We start from the raw sequence: 21,857 nt of genomic DNA, 5'->3' as shown, positions 1-21,857 counted from the left end.
TAACCACAGTAGCTAAAGGTTGTCGATTTGCTGCATTGTTGGGTGAGCAGTTAACAGATGCATCTCAACACATACTGAGAGAGCGCTCACAAGCCTCTGAATCGTTTTAATATCCAATTTAATAATAATAATAATTCAGGACCAGCTCACCCAGCTAAAGTAAAAGTAACCTCTGAATTATTGAGATGAGGCTGAACTGCGATAAGGAGTCTCTGCTTCCTCAGTTCATTTTATGGCCCCTCTTAGTTTGACTGTTAACTGATTATTGGTGCTATAAACTTGTGGAAGTCAAGTGGGTTTGTTTCAATGTCTTTACCTTCTTATACTTCCCTGCTCAGGATGGGAGCCACTGTGTCGTACACCTTGCACAGCCCACACACCTGCACACAATTTCCCACAGTACCACCAAAGTGCAATACAGCACAGTGAAAGCATAGTAAAGCATAAAGCGAGTGTGTGTGCGTGCGCTGAACTGCGTGTCTCTGTTTGCTCTCCAGGGCAGCGATGTGGTTGTGGGGAGAGGGGAGGAGGGGGCGGAGGGGAGCTCCCAGCTGACACACCCCCCTGGGGACTCTGTTGACCAGGGGAACCGGCTCCGGGCTCAGGAATACCTGGAATTCTTCCAGAGCTGTGGATCCCGGTGGAGCAGCAGCTGCAGCACGCCGGAGCTGGGAGACCCCGGCCACCACAATGGAGGAGGAGGGGCAGGAGCACCCCAGAGCAACGACAGCACAGCACCCAGCGAGCACCACTCACCCCTGGGCATGCCACAGCACCCCTCCCTGGCAGGGCAGGAGGAGGAAGAGGAGGAGGTAGAGGGGGGAGAGGGAAGAGGAGGGGGTCAGAGAAGGTCCTTCTGACTTCCTCCCTCCTCCTAGAGCGACCCCACTAGCAGTCCCTCGGAATCAGGGGAGAGTCCTTGAGTGGGTAGTCCTCTCAAGCAGTTATGGGACATTTCTCCCAGGAATACCAGGAGCTCTCCCTCTCCCCCCCCCAGAGTCGGTACACCGAAACGACGTCCAGTACTACTTGGCTGCAGCACGTCTTGAAACTCCGTTCGAGTCCCCAGAAGGCTCCCAGGTCACCCCCCCGTCCCCCTGGGGGTGGGTGTCGGAGGGGTACCAGCTTAGTCGAAAAGCAGTCTCCTCCGGGTCTACACCTCAAATGTTGAATTACTTTAACAGCTCTCAAGAGGGGGAGGGGGAGAGGGAGGGTCTGGGGGCCGTGCTGGAGGGGCCTGGGGCCGGCGGGGAAAAGAAGATGCGCTCCAAGGCCTTCCAGAAGTGTCCCATCTGCTCCAAGGTGATCCAGGGGGCGGGGAAGCTGCCTCGGCACATCCGCACTCACACCGGAGAGAAGCCCTATGAGTGTGTCATCTGCAACGTGCGCTTCACCAGGTGAGAGCGAGCGAGCGAGAGGGTGCAGCCGTGTGTAGCTGTGTATAGCTGTGGATGCTGGGTGTGTGTGTGTAGCAGTGTGTGTGTATGAGCTGTGGATGCTGGGTGTGTGTGTGTAGCTGTGGATGCTGGGTGTGTGTGTATAGCAGTGTGTGTGTATAGCTGCTGTGTGTGTGTGTGTGGATGTGGTGTGTGTGTGTATAGCTGTGGATGCTGGGTGTGTGTGTATAGCTGTGGATGCTGGGTGTGTGTGTATAGCTGTGGATGCTGTGTGTGTGTGTAGCTGTAGCTGGGGTGTGTGTGTATAGCTGTGGATGCTGGGTGTGTGTGTATAGCTGTGGATGCTGGGTGTGTGTGTGTGTAGCAGTGTGTGTGTATAGCTGTGGATGCTGGGTGTGTAGCTGTGGATGCTGGGTGTGTGTGTATAGCTGTGGAGTGTGTGTGTATAGCTGTGGATGTGTGTGTATAGCTGTGGATGCTGGGTGTGTGTGTATAGCTGTGGATGCTGGGTGTGTGTGTATAGCTGTGGATGCTGGGTGTGTGTGTATAGCTGTGGATGCTGGGTGTGTGTGTGTGTAGCAGTGTGTGTGTATAGCTGTGGATGCTGGGGGTGTGTGTATAGCTGTGGATGCTGGGTGTGTGTGTATAGCTGTGGATGCTGGGTGTGTGTGTATAGCTGTGGATGCTGGGTGTGTGTGTATAGCTGTGGATGCTGGGTGTGTGTGTGTAGCTGTGGATGCTGGGTGTGTGTGTATAGCTGTGGATGCTGGGTGTGTGTGTGTAGCTGTGGATGCTGGGTGTGTGTGTGTAGCTGTGGATGCTGGGTGTGTGTGATAGCTGTGGATGCTGGGTGTGTGTGTATAGCTGTGGATGCTGGGGGTGTGTGTATAGCTGTGGATGCTGGGTGTGTGTGTGTGTAGCAGTGTGTGTGTATAGCTGTGGATGCTGGGTGTGTGTGTGTGTAGCAGTGTGTGTGTAGCTGTGGATGCTGGATGTGTGTATAGCTGTGTGTGTATAGCAGCGTATAGCGGTGTATAGCTGTGTACCTCTGTGTGTGTGTCTCTGCTGTATCACTGCCACTCTCTGCTCTCTCTCCTCAGGCAGGACAAGCTGAAGGTTCACATGCGGAAGCACACGGGTGAGAAGCCGTACCTGTGCTCTCAGTGCGGTGCTGCCTTTGCTCACAACTACGACCTGAAGAACCACCAGCGCGTGCACACAGGCCTGCGACCCTACCAGTGCAGCTGCTGCTTCAAGACCTTCGTGCGCTCAGACCACCTGCACCGCCACCTCAAGAAGGACGGCTGCAACGGGGTGCCCTCGCGCCGGGGCCGCAAACCCAGGCTGCAGGAGCCAGCGGGGGCCACAGCAGGGCAGCGAGGCCGCGAGCGCCGGAGACAGGAGCCAGCACCCAGCAGCCAGGACACAGGGCCAGCAGAGGGGCTGCGCTCGGGGGAGAGAGAGCTGGAGAGCACGGAGACCGTGGGGTAACGTGACGATTAACAAAAAGACACACAAACTTATGAAAGACTGTTCTTTAGAAAAAAATTTAAAAAAAAACAACTAAACTACAAAAAAAAACAAACAAAAAAAAAAAAAACAACCAAATCAGGGCATCACAAAATCTAATCTGAAGTTTCTTTCTCCAGGATTATTATTATTTTTTTTGGTTGTTGTAATTCCTGTTATTTTTGAATGTTTTATTTATAATATGTGTTTCTGGCTCCAGTCTGCTGGTGAGGATTCAGATTCATTGAGACTCGAGGTGTGTTTTAGTAGCGCTCGTGTTTAGGGGTGCGTGTTGTTTTAAACAGGGTGCCGATTAGCTCTGTGTCGTGATGTCGGGGTGCTCCTCTGGGATTGGGCTGTCTTTCGGGTGAAACGTTAAACCTGATCCTGTCTGTTCTGCTGCTGGACTGTCGACACCCTGTCTTTAGGGAGAAGGGAGGGGGTTTCTGTGTTCTTAAAGCACTACCACAGCCCTCCACTAGGGGTGGCACTACTCACTGAACCTCCTCCCTACTCCTAACCTCCTTAAAGATTCCTGTTAGTTTTTTCTAGTCTTAAATAGTTTTTCTGTTTGTTTTGAGTTGGCTGCCTTGGGTACTTGACACTTTGTTATTAGAAATGGATGATATATATAATATATATATATATATATATATATATATATATATATATATATTAAGAGAGAGAGAGAGAGAGGAGAGAGATCGGAGACTCAAGACTCCCTCTCGAAGAGGAAAAATCTATCTCTTATACCAGACTTTCAGGGATAATATATATATATTTAGAGCGAGGGATACGACGAGAATAAGCACCTTTTTTTTTTATAAATTTGCACATCTTAACATATTGAAATATGTACACATCTATCTATCTATCTTCTATATATATATATATTGAAGAGAAAGCTAGAGGGATGCTGTTCTTTGCCCTGGGGACCATGATAATGAAGTACTGTTGATGAAGAGAGCATTAAGTGACACTAGAGAGGCCAAATTTGAATACCCAAATCTAGAATACTGCAGAAACGCTGTGCTTCGCAACACCACCCTGTCTTTGAGATAAATACAGATGCAGTTAATGCATGCAACCACCAAGTGGCGCCATCCGCATATATAAAGCAATGTTATCTTACAAAATATATATATATATATATATTATATATATATTTTAATTGGGCAGCCTGCAGGCTTGTTTACATCCAGGTCGGATGGCATGACCTTTAACCCCACCCTGACTTCCTGTGCTCGCCCGCAGGCAGGAAGCAGGAAGCAGGGGTCCTGTGGGGTAATCGATAATGTTACTCCAGAGAATTGAAATGAAACAAGTCTAATGAAACCCCATGAAAGGGTACAGTCAAGGGAGCAGGGAATTTCTAGAACCGAGTGATGTCTTGTGTGGAAACCAGGGCCCAGTCACAAAGCTTCAGTTACGTGGAGAAGGTTTGGGTCTGTTTGGATTTGCGGTCAAGCTTTCTGGAGTGCTGGTTAGGAAGCCAGTTTCTAAAGCTGTGTTTGATTCATCAGCACAGTATGTGAAGAAGCAGCAGCTCTGTGAATCGCGGGGGCTGAAGGGAGCTGTCAGTGTGAGCCCTGATGCTGGGGCTGGTGTTGAGAGCGGGCTGAAGGGAGCTGTCAGTGTGAGCCCTGATGCTGGGGTTAGTGTTGAGAGCAGGCTGAAGGGAGCTGTCAGTGTGAGCCCTGATGCTGGGGCTAGTGTTGAGAGCAGGCTGAAGGGAGCTGTCAGTGTGAGCCCTGATGCTGGGGCTGGTGTTGAGAGCAGGCTGAAGGGAGCTGTCAGTGTGAGCCCTGATGCTGGGGCTAGTGTTGAGAGCAGGCTGAAGGGAGCTGTCAGTGTGAGCCCTGATGCTGGGGCTGGTGTTGAGAGCAGGCTGAAGGGAGCTGTCAGTGTGAGCCCTGATGCTGGGGCTGGTGTTGAGAGCGGGCTGAAGGGAGCTGTCAGTGTGAGCCCTGATGCTGGGGCTGGTGTTGAGAGCAGGCTGAAGGGAGCTGTCAGTGTGAGCCCTGATGCTGGGGCTGGTGTTGAGAGCGGGCTGAAGGGAGCTGTCAGTGTGAGCCCTGATGCTGGGGCTGGTGTTGAGAGCGGGCTGAAGGGAGCTGTCAGTGTGAGCCCTGATGCTGGGGCTGGTGTTGAGAGCGGGCTGAAGGGAGCTGTCAGTGTGAGCCCTGATGCTGGGGCTGGTGTTGAGAGCGGGCTGAAGGGAGCTGTCAGTGTGAGCCCTGATGCTGGGGCTGGTGTTGAGAGCGGGCTGAAGGGAGCTGTCAGTGTGAGCCCTGATGCTGGGGCTGGTGTTGAGAGCAGGCTGAAGGGAGCTGTCAGTGTGAGCCCTGATGCTGGGGCTGGTGTTGAGAGCGGGCTGAAGGGAGCTGTCAGTGTGAGCCCTGATGCTGGGGCTGGTGTTGAGAGCGGGCTGAAGGGAGCTGTCAGTGTGAGCCCTGATGCTGGGGCTGGTGTTGAGAGCGGGCTGAAGGGAGCTGTCAGTGTGAGCCCTGATGCTGGGGCTGGTGTTGAGAGCGGGCTGAAGGGAGCTGTCAGTGTGAGCCCTGATGCTGGGGCTGGTGTTGAGAGCGGGCTGAAGGGAGCTGTCAGTGTGAGCCCTGATGCTGGGGCTGGTGTTGAGAGCGGGCTGAAGGGAGCTGTCAGTGTGAGCCCTGATGCTGGGGCTGGTGTTGAGAGCGGGCTGAAGGGAGCTGTCAGTGTGAGCCCTGATGCTGGGGCTGGCGATGATCGAGACAGTCTCACAGCACAGCTCCTCTGCCACAGCGGAGCACCTGCCAAGTTTTTCACTTCTTTGCACCTTATGAAGAAGCACTTTGTTACAGAAACAGCCACGTTATCTTTCGCAGTTTTTTTTCCTTTATTAATTTCGTTATTTTATTTAAAAAAAGAAAAAAAGAAAAGAAACGGGTACTTTATCAGAGAGTGAGGACTTTATAGCTCTGAATTCCAGTCCTGTCGCTGGGGCAGCCAAAAACACAGAAAAAAAAAAACAATAAACAAAATAACAACATGAGAGACACACAGAGACAGACGGAAACAACCAGACAGAGACACACAGACAGAGACACAGTGAAACACAGACAGAGATACAGACAGAGTCAGGAAGCAAGTCACAGGCTAGAGAAAGGTGCACAGGATTTAAACTCTAAATCCCCTCTCAGCTGAATGCACTTGAAGTCAGATGTTTGAATCCTTTTAATTGTCTTAAAGCAGCGCTGGGTGGTATGGGGGTGGGTGGGGGGGGTGGGGGGGGGGGGGGGGGGGGGGGGGGGTGTGTGGTGGCCTGTTCGTGATCCTTCCTTCAGGACGGACTACCTGATGTCCACCAGGCCAGGCCTCTGACCTCACTTTCTACTGAGGCTGGAGGTTAGCAATATCCTTCTAAGAGTTAGTGTGATAGCAACAGCAAAGTGTAATAAAGCACAGAAAGGTACAGTACAGCAGGGTAAAGCACATAGAGGTACAGTACAGCATATTCAGAAATATTGCACACCCAGATGAACTATGGGGTGGGGGGGACCTTTATAAGGGTGACACGACTTCCTGTGGGAATGATTGGAACCACCCTCCACTAGGCCCCGCCCCCTTAGGTGTGATGTCACAAGGCAGTGGATGGGGCTTCCTTCTACCTGCTCCTGGATCAGATAAAAAACAAAACTAATCTCAACTGTAAAGTACATCAGAGATATTTCATGTACCCCCCCCCCCCCACACCCTGAGCATTAGAACCCAGCGCTGGATCCTTCTTGCATATGCAGTTATTGTGTGGAATAATACAATATCTACTTGAGGATTCTTCTTCTTCTTCTTCTTCTTCTTCTTCTTCTTCTTCTTCTTCTTTTTTTCTTTTTTTTTAATTCTATTTGTTAAACTGTAGTCTTGATGTGTTTTTTAGGTAAATAGCTTTATTCGTTGTTATCGCGGGATGCTACAGTTTAGTAAGGGTGCTTATCTCAAGAGCACGGGGGAGGGGGTGGAGCCTGGTAGCACTGGAAGTTTAGCAGAGACAGCAAGAGTTTGCACTAAAATACTGTCCCTGACACCCCCCAGACACACGCTGAGACAGACAGACAGGACTCCACATCACACAAACAGACAGGGTGTAATGCACACAGCAGCCAGCAGAGGGAGACAGACAGCACCCAAATGCAACAGTGGCCCCTCCACAGTACTGCTGTGCGGTGTGTGTAGGGGTCCGGGTCTGAGTCTGTCTGTCTGTCTGTCCGTCTGTGCGTTTGTTTGGACTCCGGTACCGGACTGCTCAGGTTCTCGTGTTCTGTAGAGGGGTCCAGTAACGGCCTGGGACAGGTGGCCACTCACAAGGTGGAGGGGGGGGGGGGGGGGGGGGGGGGGGGGGGCTCTGTGCCTTAAAATTGAAAATAACTGCAATATATAGTGAGCCGCTGGTCAAACTGGTTACCATGGGAGCTGCACTTACTCCGATCCGGACCAGTATCAGCCAGTACCAGTCAGGGGGTGCTTTTAACTTCCAGGCTGCAGATCATCTACATGTCTGTTCACACACGTGTGCTGGCTCCATCGTTCCTCGTGTTGTATATTTTATTACAGTTGCAATGCAGTCTGGCGTCGGGAAGGTGGCACATTTGGTGTCCCGTCCCCACAGTCCCAGTACTCTCACTCCAGTACGGCCCACGTCCCAGTTTACTCCAAACTGGTCTTTCTGCGGCTCCCCAGTCACACTCTCACTCCAGTACGGCCCACGTCCCAGTTTACTCCAAACGCAGAGTCTCAACAAAGAGAGAAAAAATAATAATAATCTTTCAGTGAAATTAGCCGGAGTTTATCCAAAAACAGATCTGCTTGTTTTCACTCTTTACAGCAATGAAACGTGAGTGTGATGCCATCGCTGAGGTGTTGCCATGGCTACTGCATAACTGTACTGCGCTGACTCGGCTCCACTTCAGAATGACTAGGGAGGGTTTGAGTGGTCTCACACCAGGAGAGGAGTGTGGGAACAGGGTGCGCCACAGCCTCCCGTCACAAGGGGGAGCTGTTCAAGTTGTTCTCACCCGCCTTCTATTGAGACGGCAGGGCAAAGCTGGCTGTCCTTCCTGAGAGGCATTAATGCCGCTGTGTGTGTGTCTGGGCTCCACTGTCCCGCCCGCCAGTCCGTTGCACTAAGAGTCCAGTTCAGTGGGCAGTGGAGATTGTTTTGCACAAGGTCGGGGGGTGTGGCGGGGCAGGGAGTGGGAGGGTCCTGCTTTTAACCAATCAGGGCTTTGCGTTAGATACATCATCTTCTTGTTTTGTTTCATAAGTGTGTGATATCATGTGGTTTGGGGTAGTGGGGAACGTGTCTTAAAATTCTGTTTTGAGTCTGAAAAGCACAGAAGTGTTCCGGGAGCCCGCCCGCCCAGACCCTGATCCAAACCAGCACTGCTCAGAACCAATCCAGAACCGGGACAAAAGAATCACAGGGGCAGGACGCTGCAGTCCCGAGAGTGTGGGGATCTCGCTCTGCAGTGCAGGGCCTCAGTCCCCTCTGACACAGAGCGACTTCACGTCGTGGTCCCAGGGTCTGAGCCCCCACTGTGGGAAAGGCGGCAGACCCAGCGAGACCCTGTGAAGGCAGGGAGGGGGCGAGTCTATGATCCCGGGGATGGATCTCTGGAGCAGCAGCTGTGAGGAGGAGGGGTTCCCGCGGCCAAGCGGAAACATTCCATGTTTAATGATTCCCAATCAGAGCCTGAGAAACATGCAGTCCGGTCTCCTCGCCACCTCTTCAGAACCCCTCACCTAGACTCCTAGAATGGCATGTCCTAAAATCATAACCCCCCTGCCCCCGATAATGGAATAGTCTGCAGGCTTCTGTCCAATAGGAGCCGTGCTCTGCTCACCTCTGACTGGTAGCACAGTGTGATTGAAGAGCACCAGTCTAAATGGGGCAGCAGAAGAGGGGGGTGTCTTTATTATTGTTATTGTTATTATTGATGTTGTTATTATTATTATTATTATTATTATTATTATTATTAATATTTTGTATTTGTTACTATTTAAATGCAAAGAACTACATTATGAAAAACGAAAGCACTTAAAATGTCTTGATTTGACGATAGAAAGCAACGTCTTTATACTGAAACACTCAGAGAAACACACTCGATACAAACGCAAGAGCGTGACAAACACACACAGCGCCCCGCCCGCACGCCGTGCCAGTCAGGCGAGAGCAGTGGGGCCTCCCTCCTCCTCGGAGAAGTGCTTTCAGATTCTCTGCACAGAGTGCTAACAGACGAACGTGCTGCTTGTATCAAACAGCACAGGATGCACCTCTAGAGAAAGGAACCGGAGCTCTGTACTGGAACAGGGGCAGACTGTGTCCCAACCCAGTCCCATTACCAGCCCACTGTCCCTGCTTCTCAGGCTCAGATACTGACCGTCTGTCTGTCTGTCTGTCTGTCCATTAGGTTCCTATGCCATGGATTTCCTGTAATGGTTGCTTGCTGAGAGTGGTGGGCAGGGCGGGGGGGGGGGCGGGGCAGGAATTTGCACTTTTGGCTGAAGAATAAACAATGCATTGTAAATGAGATAAACATTGTATTGTAAATGAGATAAACATTGTATTGTAAATGAGATAAATAATGCATTGTAAATGAGACCACTAAATCAATACAGTCCAAACTAGAGTTACTGTCAGGGCTTTTCATCATTTTTTCTTTTTTACTAAATATATCCAAATATCTCTTGTGTTTTGGTTTTTAACTGATTTTATTCTACTGTGTGTGTGTGTGTGTGTGTGTGTTAATCATGCATGATGTCATGCTGGATGTGTGTGTGTGTGTGTGTGTATTGATGTCATGCAGTGTGAATGCTGGTGTCAGTGTGTGTGTGTATTGATGTCATGCAGTGTGGATGCTGGTGTGTGTGTGTGTGTATTGATGTGCATGTGTGTGTGTCAGTGGTGTGTGTGTGTGTGTGTGTGTGTGTGTGTGTTGATGTCATGTTCACACCTACGACCACAGTCGGACGATGTAGACACACAGTCCTGTACTGTGTGTGTGTGGTTGTCAGTGTGTGTGTGTGTGTGTATTGATGTCATGCAGTGTGGATGCTGGTGTCAGCGTGTGTGTGTGTGTGTGTGTGTGTCATGTGTGTCGCACAGACACATACTACGGTCCGTCACACCTACGACCACAGTCGCACACACACAACACATAACTACAGTACGTCACACCACACCACAGTCACACACAACACATAACTACAGTACGTCACACCTACACCGTCAGTGTGTGTGTGTGTGTATTGATGTCATGCAGTGTGAATGTGAATGCTGAGTGTGTGTGTGTGTGTATTGATGTCATGCAGTGTGAATGCTGGTGTCAGTGTGTGTGTGTGTGTGTGTGTCATGCAGTGTGTGCTGTGTCAGTGTGTGTTGATGTCATGCAGTGTGGATGCTGGTGTCAGCGTGTGTGTGTGTGTATTGATGTCATGCAGTGTGGATGCTGGTGTCAGTGTGTGTGTGTGTGTATTGATGTCATGCAGTGTGAATGCTGGTGTCAGTGTGTGTGTGTGTGTGTCATGCAGTGTGAATGCTATTGAGGTCACAGTGTGGACCACCTGGTGTCAGTGTGTGTGTGTGTGTGTATTGATGTCATGACTGTGTGTGTGTGTATTGATGTCATGCAGTGTGGATTGGTGTCAGCGTGTGTGTGTGTGTGTGTTGATGTCATGCAGTGTGTGTGTGTGTGTGTGTGTGTGTGTGTGTGTGTGTGTGTGTGTATTGTGTCAGTGTGTGTGTGTGTGTCAGTGTGTGTGTGTGTGTGTGTATTGATGTCATGCAGTGTGGATGCTGGTGTCAGTGTGTGTGTGTGTGTGTATTGATGTCATGCAGTGTGGATGCTGGTGCGTGTGTGTGTGTGTGTGTGGATGTCATGCAGTGTGGATGCTGGTGTCAGCGTGTGTGTATTGATGTCATGCAGTGTGAATGCTGGTGTCAGTGTGTGTGTGTGTGTATTGATGTCATGCAGTGTGGATGCTGGTGTCAGTGTGTGTGTGTATTGATGTCATGCAGTGTGGATGCTGGTGTCAGCATGTGTGTGTGTGTATTGATGTCATGCAGTGTGGATGCTGGTGTCAGTGTGTGTGTGTGTGTATTGATGTCATGCAGTGTGGATGCTGGTGTCAGTGTGTGTGTATTGATGTCATGCAGTGTGGATGCTGGTGTCAGTGTGTGTGTGTGTGTTGATGTCATGCAGTGTGGATGCTGGTGTCAGTGTGTGTGTGTATTGATGTCATGCAGTGTGGATGCTGGTGTCAGCATGTGTGTGTGTATTGATGTCATGCAGTGTGAATGCTGTGTGTTAGTGTGTGTGTGTGTGTGTGTGTGTGTGTGTGTATTGATGTCATGCAGTGTGGATGCTGGTGCAGGTGTGTGTGTGTGTGTGTATTGATGTCATGCAGTGTGAATGCTGGTGTGTGTGTGTGTATTGATGTCATGCAGTGTGAATGCTGGTGTCAGTGTGTGTGTGTATTGATGTCATGCAGTGTGGATGCTGGTGTCAGCGTGTGTGTGTGTGTGTATTGATGTCATGCAGTGTGAATGCTGGTGTCAGTGTGTGTGTGTGTGTGTGTGTGTATTGATGTCATGCAGTGTGAATGCTGGTGTCAGTGTGTGTGTGTGTTGATGTCATGCAGTGTGAATGCTGGTGTCAGTGTGTGTGTGTGTGTGTGTATTGATGTCATGCAGTGTGAATGCTGGTGTCAGTGTGTGTGTGTGTGTGTGTATTGATGTCATGCAGTGTGAATGCTGGTGTCAGCGTGTGTGTATTGATGTCATGCAGTGTGAATGCTGGTGTCATGGTGTGTGTGTGTGTGTGTGTATTGATGTCATGCAGTGTGAATGCTGGTGTCAGTGTGTGTGTGTATTGATGTCATGCAGTGTGAATGCTGGTGTCAGCGTGTGTGTGTGTGTGTATTGATGTCATGCAGTGTGAATGCTGGTGTCAGTGTGTGTGTGTGTGTGTCATGCAGTGTGGATGCTGGTGTCAGTGTGTGTGTGTGTCATGTGTGTGCAGTGTGAATGCTGGTGTCAGTGTGTGTGTGATGTCATGCAGTGTGAATGCTGGTGTCAGTGTGTTTGTGTGTGTTAATCCATGCAGTGTGGATGCTGGTGTCCGTGTGTGTGTGTGTGTGTGTGTGTTAATCATACAGTGTGAATGCTGGTGTGTGTGTGTGCGTGTGTATTGATGTCATGCAGTGTGAATGCTGGTGTCAGTGTGTGTGTGTGTATTGATGTCATGCAGTGTGAATGCTGGTGTCAGTGTGTGTGTATTGATGTCATGCAGTGTGAATGCTGGTGTCAGTGTGTGTGTGTGTGTGTGTATTGATGTCATGCAGTGTGAATGCTGGTGTCAGTGTGTGTGTGTGTGTGTGTGTATTGATGTCAAGCAGTGTGAATGCTGGTGTCAGTGTGTGTGTGTGTGTTAATCCATGCAGTGTGAATGCTGGTGTCAGTGTGTGTGTGTTGATGTCATGCAGTGTGAATGCTGGTGTCAGTGTGTGTGTGTGTGTGTGTGTATTGATGTCATGCAGTGTGGATGCTGGTGTCAGTGTGTGTATTGATGTCATGCAGTGTGAATGCTGCTGTCAGTGTGTGTGTGTGTGTGTGTGTATTGATGTCATGCAGTGTGGATGCTGGTGTCAGTGTGTGTGTGTGTATTGATGTCATGCAGTGTGGATGCTGGTGTCAGTGTGTGTGTGTGTATTGATGTCATGCAGTGTGGATGCTGGTGTCAGCGTGTGTGTGTGTGTGTATTGATGTCATGCAGTGTGAATGCTGGTGTCAGTGTGTGTGTGTGTTAATCCATGCAGTGTGAATGCTGGTGTCAGTGTGTGTGTGTGTGTGTGTGTGTGTATTGATGTCATGCAGTGTGAATGCTGGTGTCAGTGTGTGTGTGTGTGTGTGTGTGTGTGTATGTGTGTGTGCAGTGTGTGTGTGTGTGTCAGTGTGTGTGTGTGTGTGTGTGTTGATGTCATGCAGTGTGAATGCTGGTGTCAGTTTCCTGCATTCCTGAATATAAAGGAATGTCCCAATTTAATGAACAATTTCCTGTGGTTTACAAAATGGAACACGCTTACTATGCGTTGGCATTGACTCTGAACAGACTTTAAAACCTACGTAAATAACTTTTAAAAAACTTCTACTGATGTGTAGGCGAGAATATCACATTTATATATCTATTAACTTGTTAATTATTGAGAGAGTGTTTGATTTTTTTTAACCAGGCTGGCGAGTGTGTGTGTGCGTGGTTTGCGGTGACAATAGCAGGGTACAGTGAAGACTGAGACGGTGCAGTGCCCCGCTGTCGCCACTGGGTGGCAGCACATCTCCTTTGAAAAGCGGCAGTTGAGTTAAGTAAGCGAGGCGGGCATTTTGAGAGAGCCAGTATCGCAGAAAAAAATAAAAAAAACACCCAGTAATGAGATAAACACATTTCTAGGGCAGGGCACCGGCCGGAGCGATAAGCCACCAAAACTAAGCGAGCCCCACTCCCGGGTCGAGTCACTCAGTTAGGACCAAATAGCCACGGGATGGGGGGGGCCTGTCTGTCTCCCTCACATCCCCGGGATCGAGTGAGGTCGCACTGCGGGCAGACAAAAGCCCCCAGACCAAAAATAAAGAGGGTCGGCGTGCATTTTTATAAACAAAACAAAATTAAAAGCTCGCAGTATCTAATCCAGGTGGATGTGTTGCACCCGTCCTAGCTCAGAATGGACTCTATTAGGATTCACGAAGCTGCTTTCTTAAACTAAATTAAAAGCAAAAATAGATCAATAAAACGTGTGGGTTTTATATGCGAATATATTTCAATACACAAAAGTGACTTACCTATATCAACCTCTGTATGATTACATTGCGTTTTAAAAAGAAACACGTTGATACACTGGTAAGATTTTCTTGCATTTCTGGAATGCGTTTTCTTCTCTGGAGTTCAGCGAGCAGTCGTCCCTTTTTGCCGTTAAAGTTCCCGGTGTCCCGAGAGTCTTTAAAAAGTCCCGGTTTCCAGACTCTTCATCCAGCGCCCTGAGGAACAGGCAGGAGCGCCTGTGTTAATCAATTTATAAAAACAATGTCTTGATCACTCTAGTTAGAACGTGTTATTATTATTATTATGGCTGTTTAAAAAGCCATTAAAATATCCTCTATTGAAATGGTTTAATTCAATTTTTATCAATTATTTAACAATGTGTCCCGGTTTGAGATTTGAAAATCCGGTCACCCTAAGAGAGAGAGAGAATTTAAAACGAGTTGCATTAGATACATGATCAAAGTGACCCGGTCATACACACGTGTGCTCGCTTTCCTTATACTCTCTACACAGAGAGGTAACCCCTGACCCTAACTGTAACACCAAACCATGCCGGGAAAACTGTCCGAAATTACCAGCAAATCTACTCGGTAAACCTTTATAACGGCAGCTCTAAGGCAGGCATCATGCAGCAAACTCTGTGAGTGTGCCCTGTGTGTGTGTGAGCTGCTCTGTGTGTGTGTGAGCTGCTCTGTGTGTGTGTGAGTGTGCTCTGTGCTGTGTGTGTGTGCTGTGTGTGTGAGTATGCTCTGTGCTGTGTGTGTGTGCTGTGTGTGTGTGTGTGTGTCTGTGCTGTGTGTGTGTGCTGTGTGTGTGAGTATGCTCTGTGCTGTGTGTGTGTGCTGTGTGTGTGTGTGTGTGTGTGTGCTGTGTGCTGTGTGCTGTGTGTGTGTGTGTGTGCTGTGTGCTGTGTGTGTGTGTGTGTGTGTGTGTGTGTGTGTGTGAGTGTGCTCTGTGCTGTGTGAGTATGCTCTGTGCTGTGTGTGTGTGCTCTGTGCTGTGTGAGTGTGCTCTGTGCTGTTTGCTCTGTGCTGTGTGAGTGTGCTCTGTGCTATGTGTGTGTGTGTGTGTGCTGTTTGCTCTGTGCTGTGCTGTGAGTGTGCTCTGTGCTGTGTGTGTGTGCTGTGTGTGTGTGCTGTGTGTGTGTGTGTGTGTGTGTGTGTGTGCTCTGTGCTGTGTGTGCTCTGTGCTGTGTGTGTGTGCTCTGTGTGTGTGTGTGCTGTGTGTGTGTGTGTGTGTGTGTGTGTGTGAGGTTGTTCGATCATACCCGACAGTTTGTGTGTGTGTGCTCTGTGTGTGTGTGCTGTGTGTGTGAGTATGCTCTGTGCTGTGTGTGTGTGCTGTGTGTGTGAGTGTGCTCTGTGCTGTTTGCTCTGTGCTGTGTGTGTGTGCTGTGGGTGTGAGTCAACTACACACACGACTGTGACCCACACCACACACACCACTGACACGAGACACGACAAACGAGTACACGACACACGACACACACACGTGCTGTGTGTGAGTGCTCTGTGTGTGTGTGTGTGCTCTGTGTGCTGTGTGCTCTGTGCTGTGTGAGTGTGCTGTGTGTGTGTGTGCTGTGTGCTGTGTGTGTGTGTGTGTGTGTGTGTGTGTGTGTGCTGTGTGCTCTGTGTGTGTGAGTGTGTCTGTGCTGTGCTCTGTGTGTGTGTGTGCTGTGTGTGCTGTGTGCTGTGTGTGTGCTCTGTGTGTGTGTGTGTGCTGTGTGCTCTGTGTGTGAGTGTGCTCTGTGCTGTTTGCTGTGTGTGAGTGTGCTCTGTGCTGTGTGCTGTGTGTGTGAGTGTGCTCTGTGCTGTGTGCTCTGTGCTGTGTGTGTGAGTGTGCTCTGTGCTGTGTGTCTGTGCTGTGTGAGTGTGTGTGTGTGCTGTGTGTGTGTGTGTGTGTGTGAGTGTGTGTGTGCTGTGTGTGTGTGCTGTGTGCTGTGTGTGTGAGTGTGTGTGAGTGTGTGCTGTGTGCTGTGTGCTCTGTGTGTGAGTGTGCTCTGTGCTGTGTGTGTGTGTGTGTGAGTGCGTGTGCTGTGTGCTCTGTGCTGTGTGAGTGTGCTCTGTGCTCTGTGTGTGTGGGAGTGTGTGATCGAGGGAGGCAGATGTAGGTGTGCGTGTCTTGAGTTTATTGATTTATTTCTATGTCTGAGTGTGTTCACCCTGCATTTTGGTGCTATGGGGTGTGTGTGATGATCTGGTTACAGTCAGCCAGCACAAGCTATTGTCAGTAGAAATGGGTATTCATGGATACATACAATAACACACACACACAGCACAGAGCACACACACAGAGCACAGAGCACAAAACACAAACACACGCACACACGGATACATTTTAGAGATCATCCCAATACTTACAATAAATGACAGTAAAAATAACAACAATAATAATATGCTATAGCAGCCAGCTGACCAAAAAACAAACCTTTATATTATTTTTCACCTTCCCTTTGTCTCGCCCCTCCTCTTCACGTCTCACCTTGGGGCTCCCCTCACACACTAGTCACCTTGCCAAAAGGCGGGGTGGGGTCAGTTGTTACAGTGATCAGAATACTATTCCCCCCCCCCCCCCCCCCCCACACACACACACACACACACACACACACACACACACACACACACACACACACACACCCCAACCCCGATCCAGCCTCCTTGGGGTGTCCCTGGGGACCCCAGCCTGCACCCCCCTTCGCGTCCTGCTATAAGATTGTGGGGTGCGGCGGCTTTCATACCACTGCAGCAAACACAAGCAGCAGAGCTGCGCAGTCATTAATATGCACACATGCAAATGAGTGAGTAATTAAGAGCCCGCGCTCGCCAGAGCCACTTTGATTGCTAATGAATTCTAATCCGTGAGGAAGGGGGGAGGGGTGTAGAAATACAGAGAGCGAGAGAAAGAGAACATAGACAACAAAACAAAAAGTTTGGGACTTGGAGCGGTCTCTCACTCACTCTCTATCACTAGATCCCTCTCACTCTATCTCACTCACTGTATCTCATTCTCTGTCTCACTCTCTATCACTAGATCCCTCTCACTCTATCTCACTCTATCTCACTCACTGTATCTCATTCTGTCTCACTCTCTATCACTATATCCCTCACTCTATCTCACTCACCCTCTCACTCTCTACCTCACTCTCTATCCCTCTCACTCTATCTCACTCACTCTCACTCTCTATCTCCCTCACTTTCTCACTCTTTCTAGTCTCGCCTCGTGCTGGCCAGGATTTCTCATACTAAAAAGGAAATTTTCTTATGTTGAAGAAAGCAGATCGGCAGCCCTGGAGGGATCTCTCTGGTAAGAGGATGTTTGAGCTCTGCTCTCTCGTCACCGCAGCCTCTCTCAGAGCAGCGTCGAGGCGTGTGGGTTTGTCAGCAGGAAGCAGCGCGGCGCTCTGTACTGTACCTGCTGCGTGGGAGGCTGTGAGGGAGAGCCCGGGGTGCCTGCTGGAGAGGGACCCCAAGACCCATTTCAAACACCCACTGAGCACACCCGCTCAATTCAAACACCCACTGAGCACCCCCGTCTGAAAATGATTGTATCCAGTTTACTTTCATAATACTTTTCTAGCCTGTTTGTGATTAATGCAACCACCAGAAACAAAGCAACACACACATGCACACACACATGCACACACGCACACACACACACACACACAGACACACACGCATGCACAGAGCTGAATGCGCAAGGGCTTAACCTGTCTTTGTTTGAAGATGCTTTGTTTACAGTTTGGTGTGCTTATACTGTTTGTTAGACAAACTAGAACAGTTTTGTGAATGTCAGCCTTTACTTAAAACATTCTTTAAATAACTCCTGAGACCTGAAGCTTCGTGAATAGGTCCATTGTGCTGGAACATTGCTGCAGGGGTTGGAATGCGGTGTCAGAACCCTCAGTCGAACTCTAGAACCCTGCTGCTCAGAACACTCTGGAGCAGTGGTTCCCGGCCCGGGTCCTGGGGACCCCCCCTAATTAAGCAAACGATCATTTCGATGAAGGGTCTGGTTCAGTAATTGAGAGCCAGCAGACACGGGGGGTCCCCGCTGACGCACAGACTGATCCATTGCAGATGAGAAGGTTTGCATGAACACAAACCTGGATAGGAAAGTTGATTTTCAAAACCAGTGTTATTTTGCGTGACGCGTTTTATTGCAGCACAGCTTGTGTCCTTGTTGAGGTTGTGTTGTCGAGCAGGCAGGGAGCTCCATGCTCCCCTCACAGGCATGGCAGACTTGCAGCTAGCTGAGAGATGCATTACTGCTGTCCTTTTTCAATATGAATCTCTACACACACACAAAACGAAATGTCTGACCTGGGGCAGCGTGTCAATGCTGTTACTCGTTTACTGGAGGACTAGCTGCAGTTCAGTGAACCCCGCTGGGAAGGGGAGAACATTACCGCTGCTGCAAGAGTATATGTTTAATAGCGCCGTCCCCCCCAGTGCTTACACTGTGCATTTGGAATAAATTAATTTTGTTATTTTTAAAACATGCTTTACCGTACTTCTCTGGGCTTTGCAGTGCCGAGCTATGCTTTCCTGTGCTTGCACTGTGCTGCATTATGCTTTTACAAGAGTTAATAGAACAGCTGTATTCAGATCCAACGCTGTCTAGATCATTTCAATTGCCTCCATTAAGAGACACTTGGAGGGAGTTTCCTGCCCCACTTTCTGTGTCAGGCTCTGAGCACCCCCCCCCCCCCCCCCCCCCTTCTCACAGGCTGACAGTTGAAGCAGGTCTGGTGCAGGTAGTTGTCAACTCTCTCTCTCTCTCTCTCTCTCTCGCTCTCCTGTGGTTTGTCAGCAAGCCGGGGCATCCTGTTGCGAGCGTGGAGGTGGGGGGGGGGTAATGAAACCCACAGACCCCATCCTAACGGAACAAAGGTGTAGGGTTTGTATTTGTTTTTTTGTTTGTTTTTTTTTTCAACTCGGGTGCAAAGAACATACATGGTGTCTGAAAGTGCTGGTCTGAGTGCAGAGCGTCAGGCTTCAGCTGACGAGATTACTGATGAAAGAGGAGAGATCTGTGAGGAGGAGGAACAAGAAAGATACTTCACCCACCAGCCTGTGTGCATGCATGCTGTAACCCATCCTGTGTGCATGCATGCATGCTGTAACCCAGCCTGTGTGCATGCATGCTGTAACCCAGCCCCATGCTGTAACCCCTGTGTGCATGCATGCTGTAACCCAGCCTGTGTGCATGCATGCTGTAACCCATCCTGTGTGCATGCATGCTGTGCCCGTCTGTGTGCATGCATGCTGTAACCCAGCCTGTGTGCATGCATGCTGTGCCTGTCTGTGTGCATGCATGCTGTAACCCAGCCTGTGTGCATGCATGCTGTACCCCAGTCTGTTTGAGAGTATGTATGTATGTGTGTGTGTGTGTGTGGTGTGTGTGTGTGTGTGTGTGTATATATATATATATATATATATATATATATATATATATATATATATATATATATATATATATATATATATATATCATTCAACTGATACAGATTCAACAGATACAGATTGCAGAAAACTAACTGATAATATCCTTAAGACATTAGAGCTCCTGCTTCTTTGAGAATACTTTTTAAAACTATAAATAAGTATCAAAAAGTGTATTTTAAAGATGTTTTTGTTTGTCTGTATGTGTGTGTACTGTCCGTGTGGAGTTAATCGGATATAGCTGATGATGAATTGCACTCTGTTGCTATGGAAGCCGTGTGGTCTTTGTGGTAGTTTTCCGTTTGCTAATCCCCCTGTCGCCGACCCCGCTCCAGCAGCCCCGCTGACCGCTCTCCATGTCAGCTGCAGCTGTTAAACAGGCCGCCTCGATTACTCAGCGCGGCGGCGGCAGCGAGGCTGATCACTCCGAGGGAGGACAAGCAGCCCTCTCTCCCGGTTAATGGAGTTGTCTTTTCGGCTTGTTCATCAAGCTCCTCGCAGATTTTAAACCAGAACATCTTTCTTCTACTGCTAGTGAAAAACGATACAAATGATGCTGACTGGCTGCGGTCCTCGTCCCTCCCTCTCGTCTCAAAATGTATTCGCTTTCTTTCCTCCAGACCACAGCGCTCAATACTTCGACCGGTTCCGAATTAAAATGCTAATTCTGGGCTTTTCATATTTAAATCACCATTAACGCGTTAATTATGGGGGTGGATCACGCTGGGTGACGAGGAAAACACAAATCACGCAAGACTCAATACTGCAGTTAATTGCGGTAATGTAAATTGTAATATATAAATACTAATTAATTAAAAGCTTTATGTATAAAGAGTGTTTTGGCAGTTTTAAAAGTAGAATACCTGAGTAGTAGATGTGCTTAATAGGGGCCTGCATGTGCTGTAGACTGGAAATACAAATGAAAGCCCTGCTGTTGAGTGTTTCTGGAAGGAATGGCAGCACACAGCCTTGTATCTCTCTGGTAATAGAGAAACACATGCGCAGGTGTCATGGTGAATATTTCATTTTCACTAATCCTGAGTGGAAAATAACCAACAGTGTGTAGGTGTGTGATTAAAATGGACAGAGGGAAGACAGAGGACACATTGCCACACATCAAACCTCTCAGGGGGGGTCATTATCGAATCGATTACCCCCGATTGAAGTGGCCTGACCGTGTATGGAAGCACTGCGGGTAGAAGGGCAATCACAGCTCTGCCACGCCGCGGATTCCCGACTCGGACCGGACCGGGACTGACTCGGATAAAACCCCGGGAGGAGCAATAGAGCGAAACGAAGTCAGGGTTGGGGTGAGATGAAGGTCCTGCTTGTGTCTTTTTAATGAAGTTGTTGTGAATGGGGGGTGGGATTGACAACAGACTTTCTTCAAGATCCTCAAACTCGTATTATTTTATAAACCTAAATATACAATTTAATTTTAAGGACTCGAGTGGGCGCCGCAGTCGAGTCGAGCGCATCAGCTCCCCGGCTTCCGTGTGACTCGGGATTACTCGGGGACCCCCCTCAGCTGATTGCGGGGGATGCAAAGCAGGGGTTTTGATTTGAACTGGCGTTTAGACTTCTCTATGTGACGTGATAAAAATAAACAGTTAAGTGCAGTAGCAATATTTCTTTATTTTATTGTAATATTTTACCTTATTGTTGGTTCAGCGGTGTTTTAAGGCTAGTAGACTTCTGAAAAAAAGACTCCTCATACGTCAGGAACTTTTTACGTAATACCATTCATAATCATATTAACAACCTGTTTTTGTGTTATATATATATATATATATATATATATATATATATATATATATATATATATATATATATATATATATATATATATATATATATATGCATGCATGTATTTATAAAGCAAGTACCAAGGTAAGTTAATGGCAGCGTTATTCATTAGGGAAAGCGATCACCGTAGTGCAGGACTCAGGACGATGGCAGTAATTGAAAGGGCTCCCTGGGGTCTGGTTTCCGGCCCTAATTGAACAGCTAATAGCGAAGCGTTGGAATGGCTGTGGGAACTAGGGGAGATCGCGATTGCGGCTGACACCCGTGGGACCCCTGCGCAAATAATAAAATACATTTACCAAGGGGTAGCAACAGTCAGCAACAGTAATTACAGCCCAAGGTAGAGTGTGTGGCAGAGACAGGTAAGGGAGGTGTAACAGTGAGAGCAGCCCCTTCACACACACGCACAATGCAACCCAATAGCAAATACTAAACTTGGTCTGTTTGCATTGCTAACTGTTGTTGCCCCCTGGAAGCAGCATGTGTCCGAGTGATTCACGGTAGGGGTGGGTAGAAATACCCCTTTCACTGGGGGAGGCTCTAACTTGAAGATTGTCCATATTTTAGGTCATGTGACTGAACGCATACTTGTTGGGGGGGGGGTAATCGAGTACAAGCACCAGAATGTATTAAAGCATGCATTGCATGTTTAAATACCGCACATGTATTTTAAATCGAGACCCAGCGGGATCCCCCCCTCGGTTCTTATCTGTGTAGTATGCGCTTTAAACACGAACGCTGGTTTAGTATTGCAGTTACTAACGTGCCCCTGCGCCAACTTGCAGGGGGGGGGGGGCTCCGAAATGATCAACATTGTGCAGAGCGGTTAAAACAACGAAAGCGATTATTATTATTAT

General features: G+C 48.8%; 1 protein-coding gene across 1 annotated transcript in view; it reads left to right on the top strand.

The window, feature by feature from the left end:
• The window catches only part of zbtb7a (zinc finger and BTB domain containing 7a), a 10,646-nt gene extending 7,070 nt beyond the window's left edge, over positions 1 to 3,576 (top strand). The window contains exons 3-5 of the mRNA XM_041229100.1: positions 498 to 840; positions 998 to 1,397; positions 2,498 to 3,576. Of these exons, the coding sequence (XP_041085034.1) occupies positions 498 to 840; positions 998 to 1,397; positions 2,498 to 2,888 (1,134 nt within the window). The 3' untranslated portion in view covers positions 2,889 to 3,576. The remainder of the gene's footprint in view (positions 1 to 497; positions 841 to 997; positions 1,398 to 2,497) is intronic.
• The last annotated feature ends 18,281 nt before the right edge of the window (positions 3,577 to 21,857 follow it).

Source organism: Polyodon spathula, chromosome 26 (genome assembly GCF_017654505.1).
Source record: "Polyodon spathula isolate WHYD16114869_AA chromosome 26, ASM1765450v1, whole genome shotgun sequence".
Taxonomy (NCBI): Eukaryota; Metazoa; Chordata; class Actinopteri; order Acipenseriformes; family Polyodontidae; genus Polyodon; species Polyodon spathula.
Note: the sequence above shows the minus strand (reverse complement) of the source record. Positions and strands in the feature narration are given on the sequence as shown.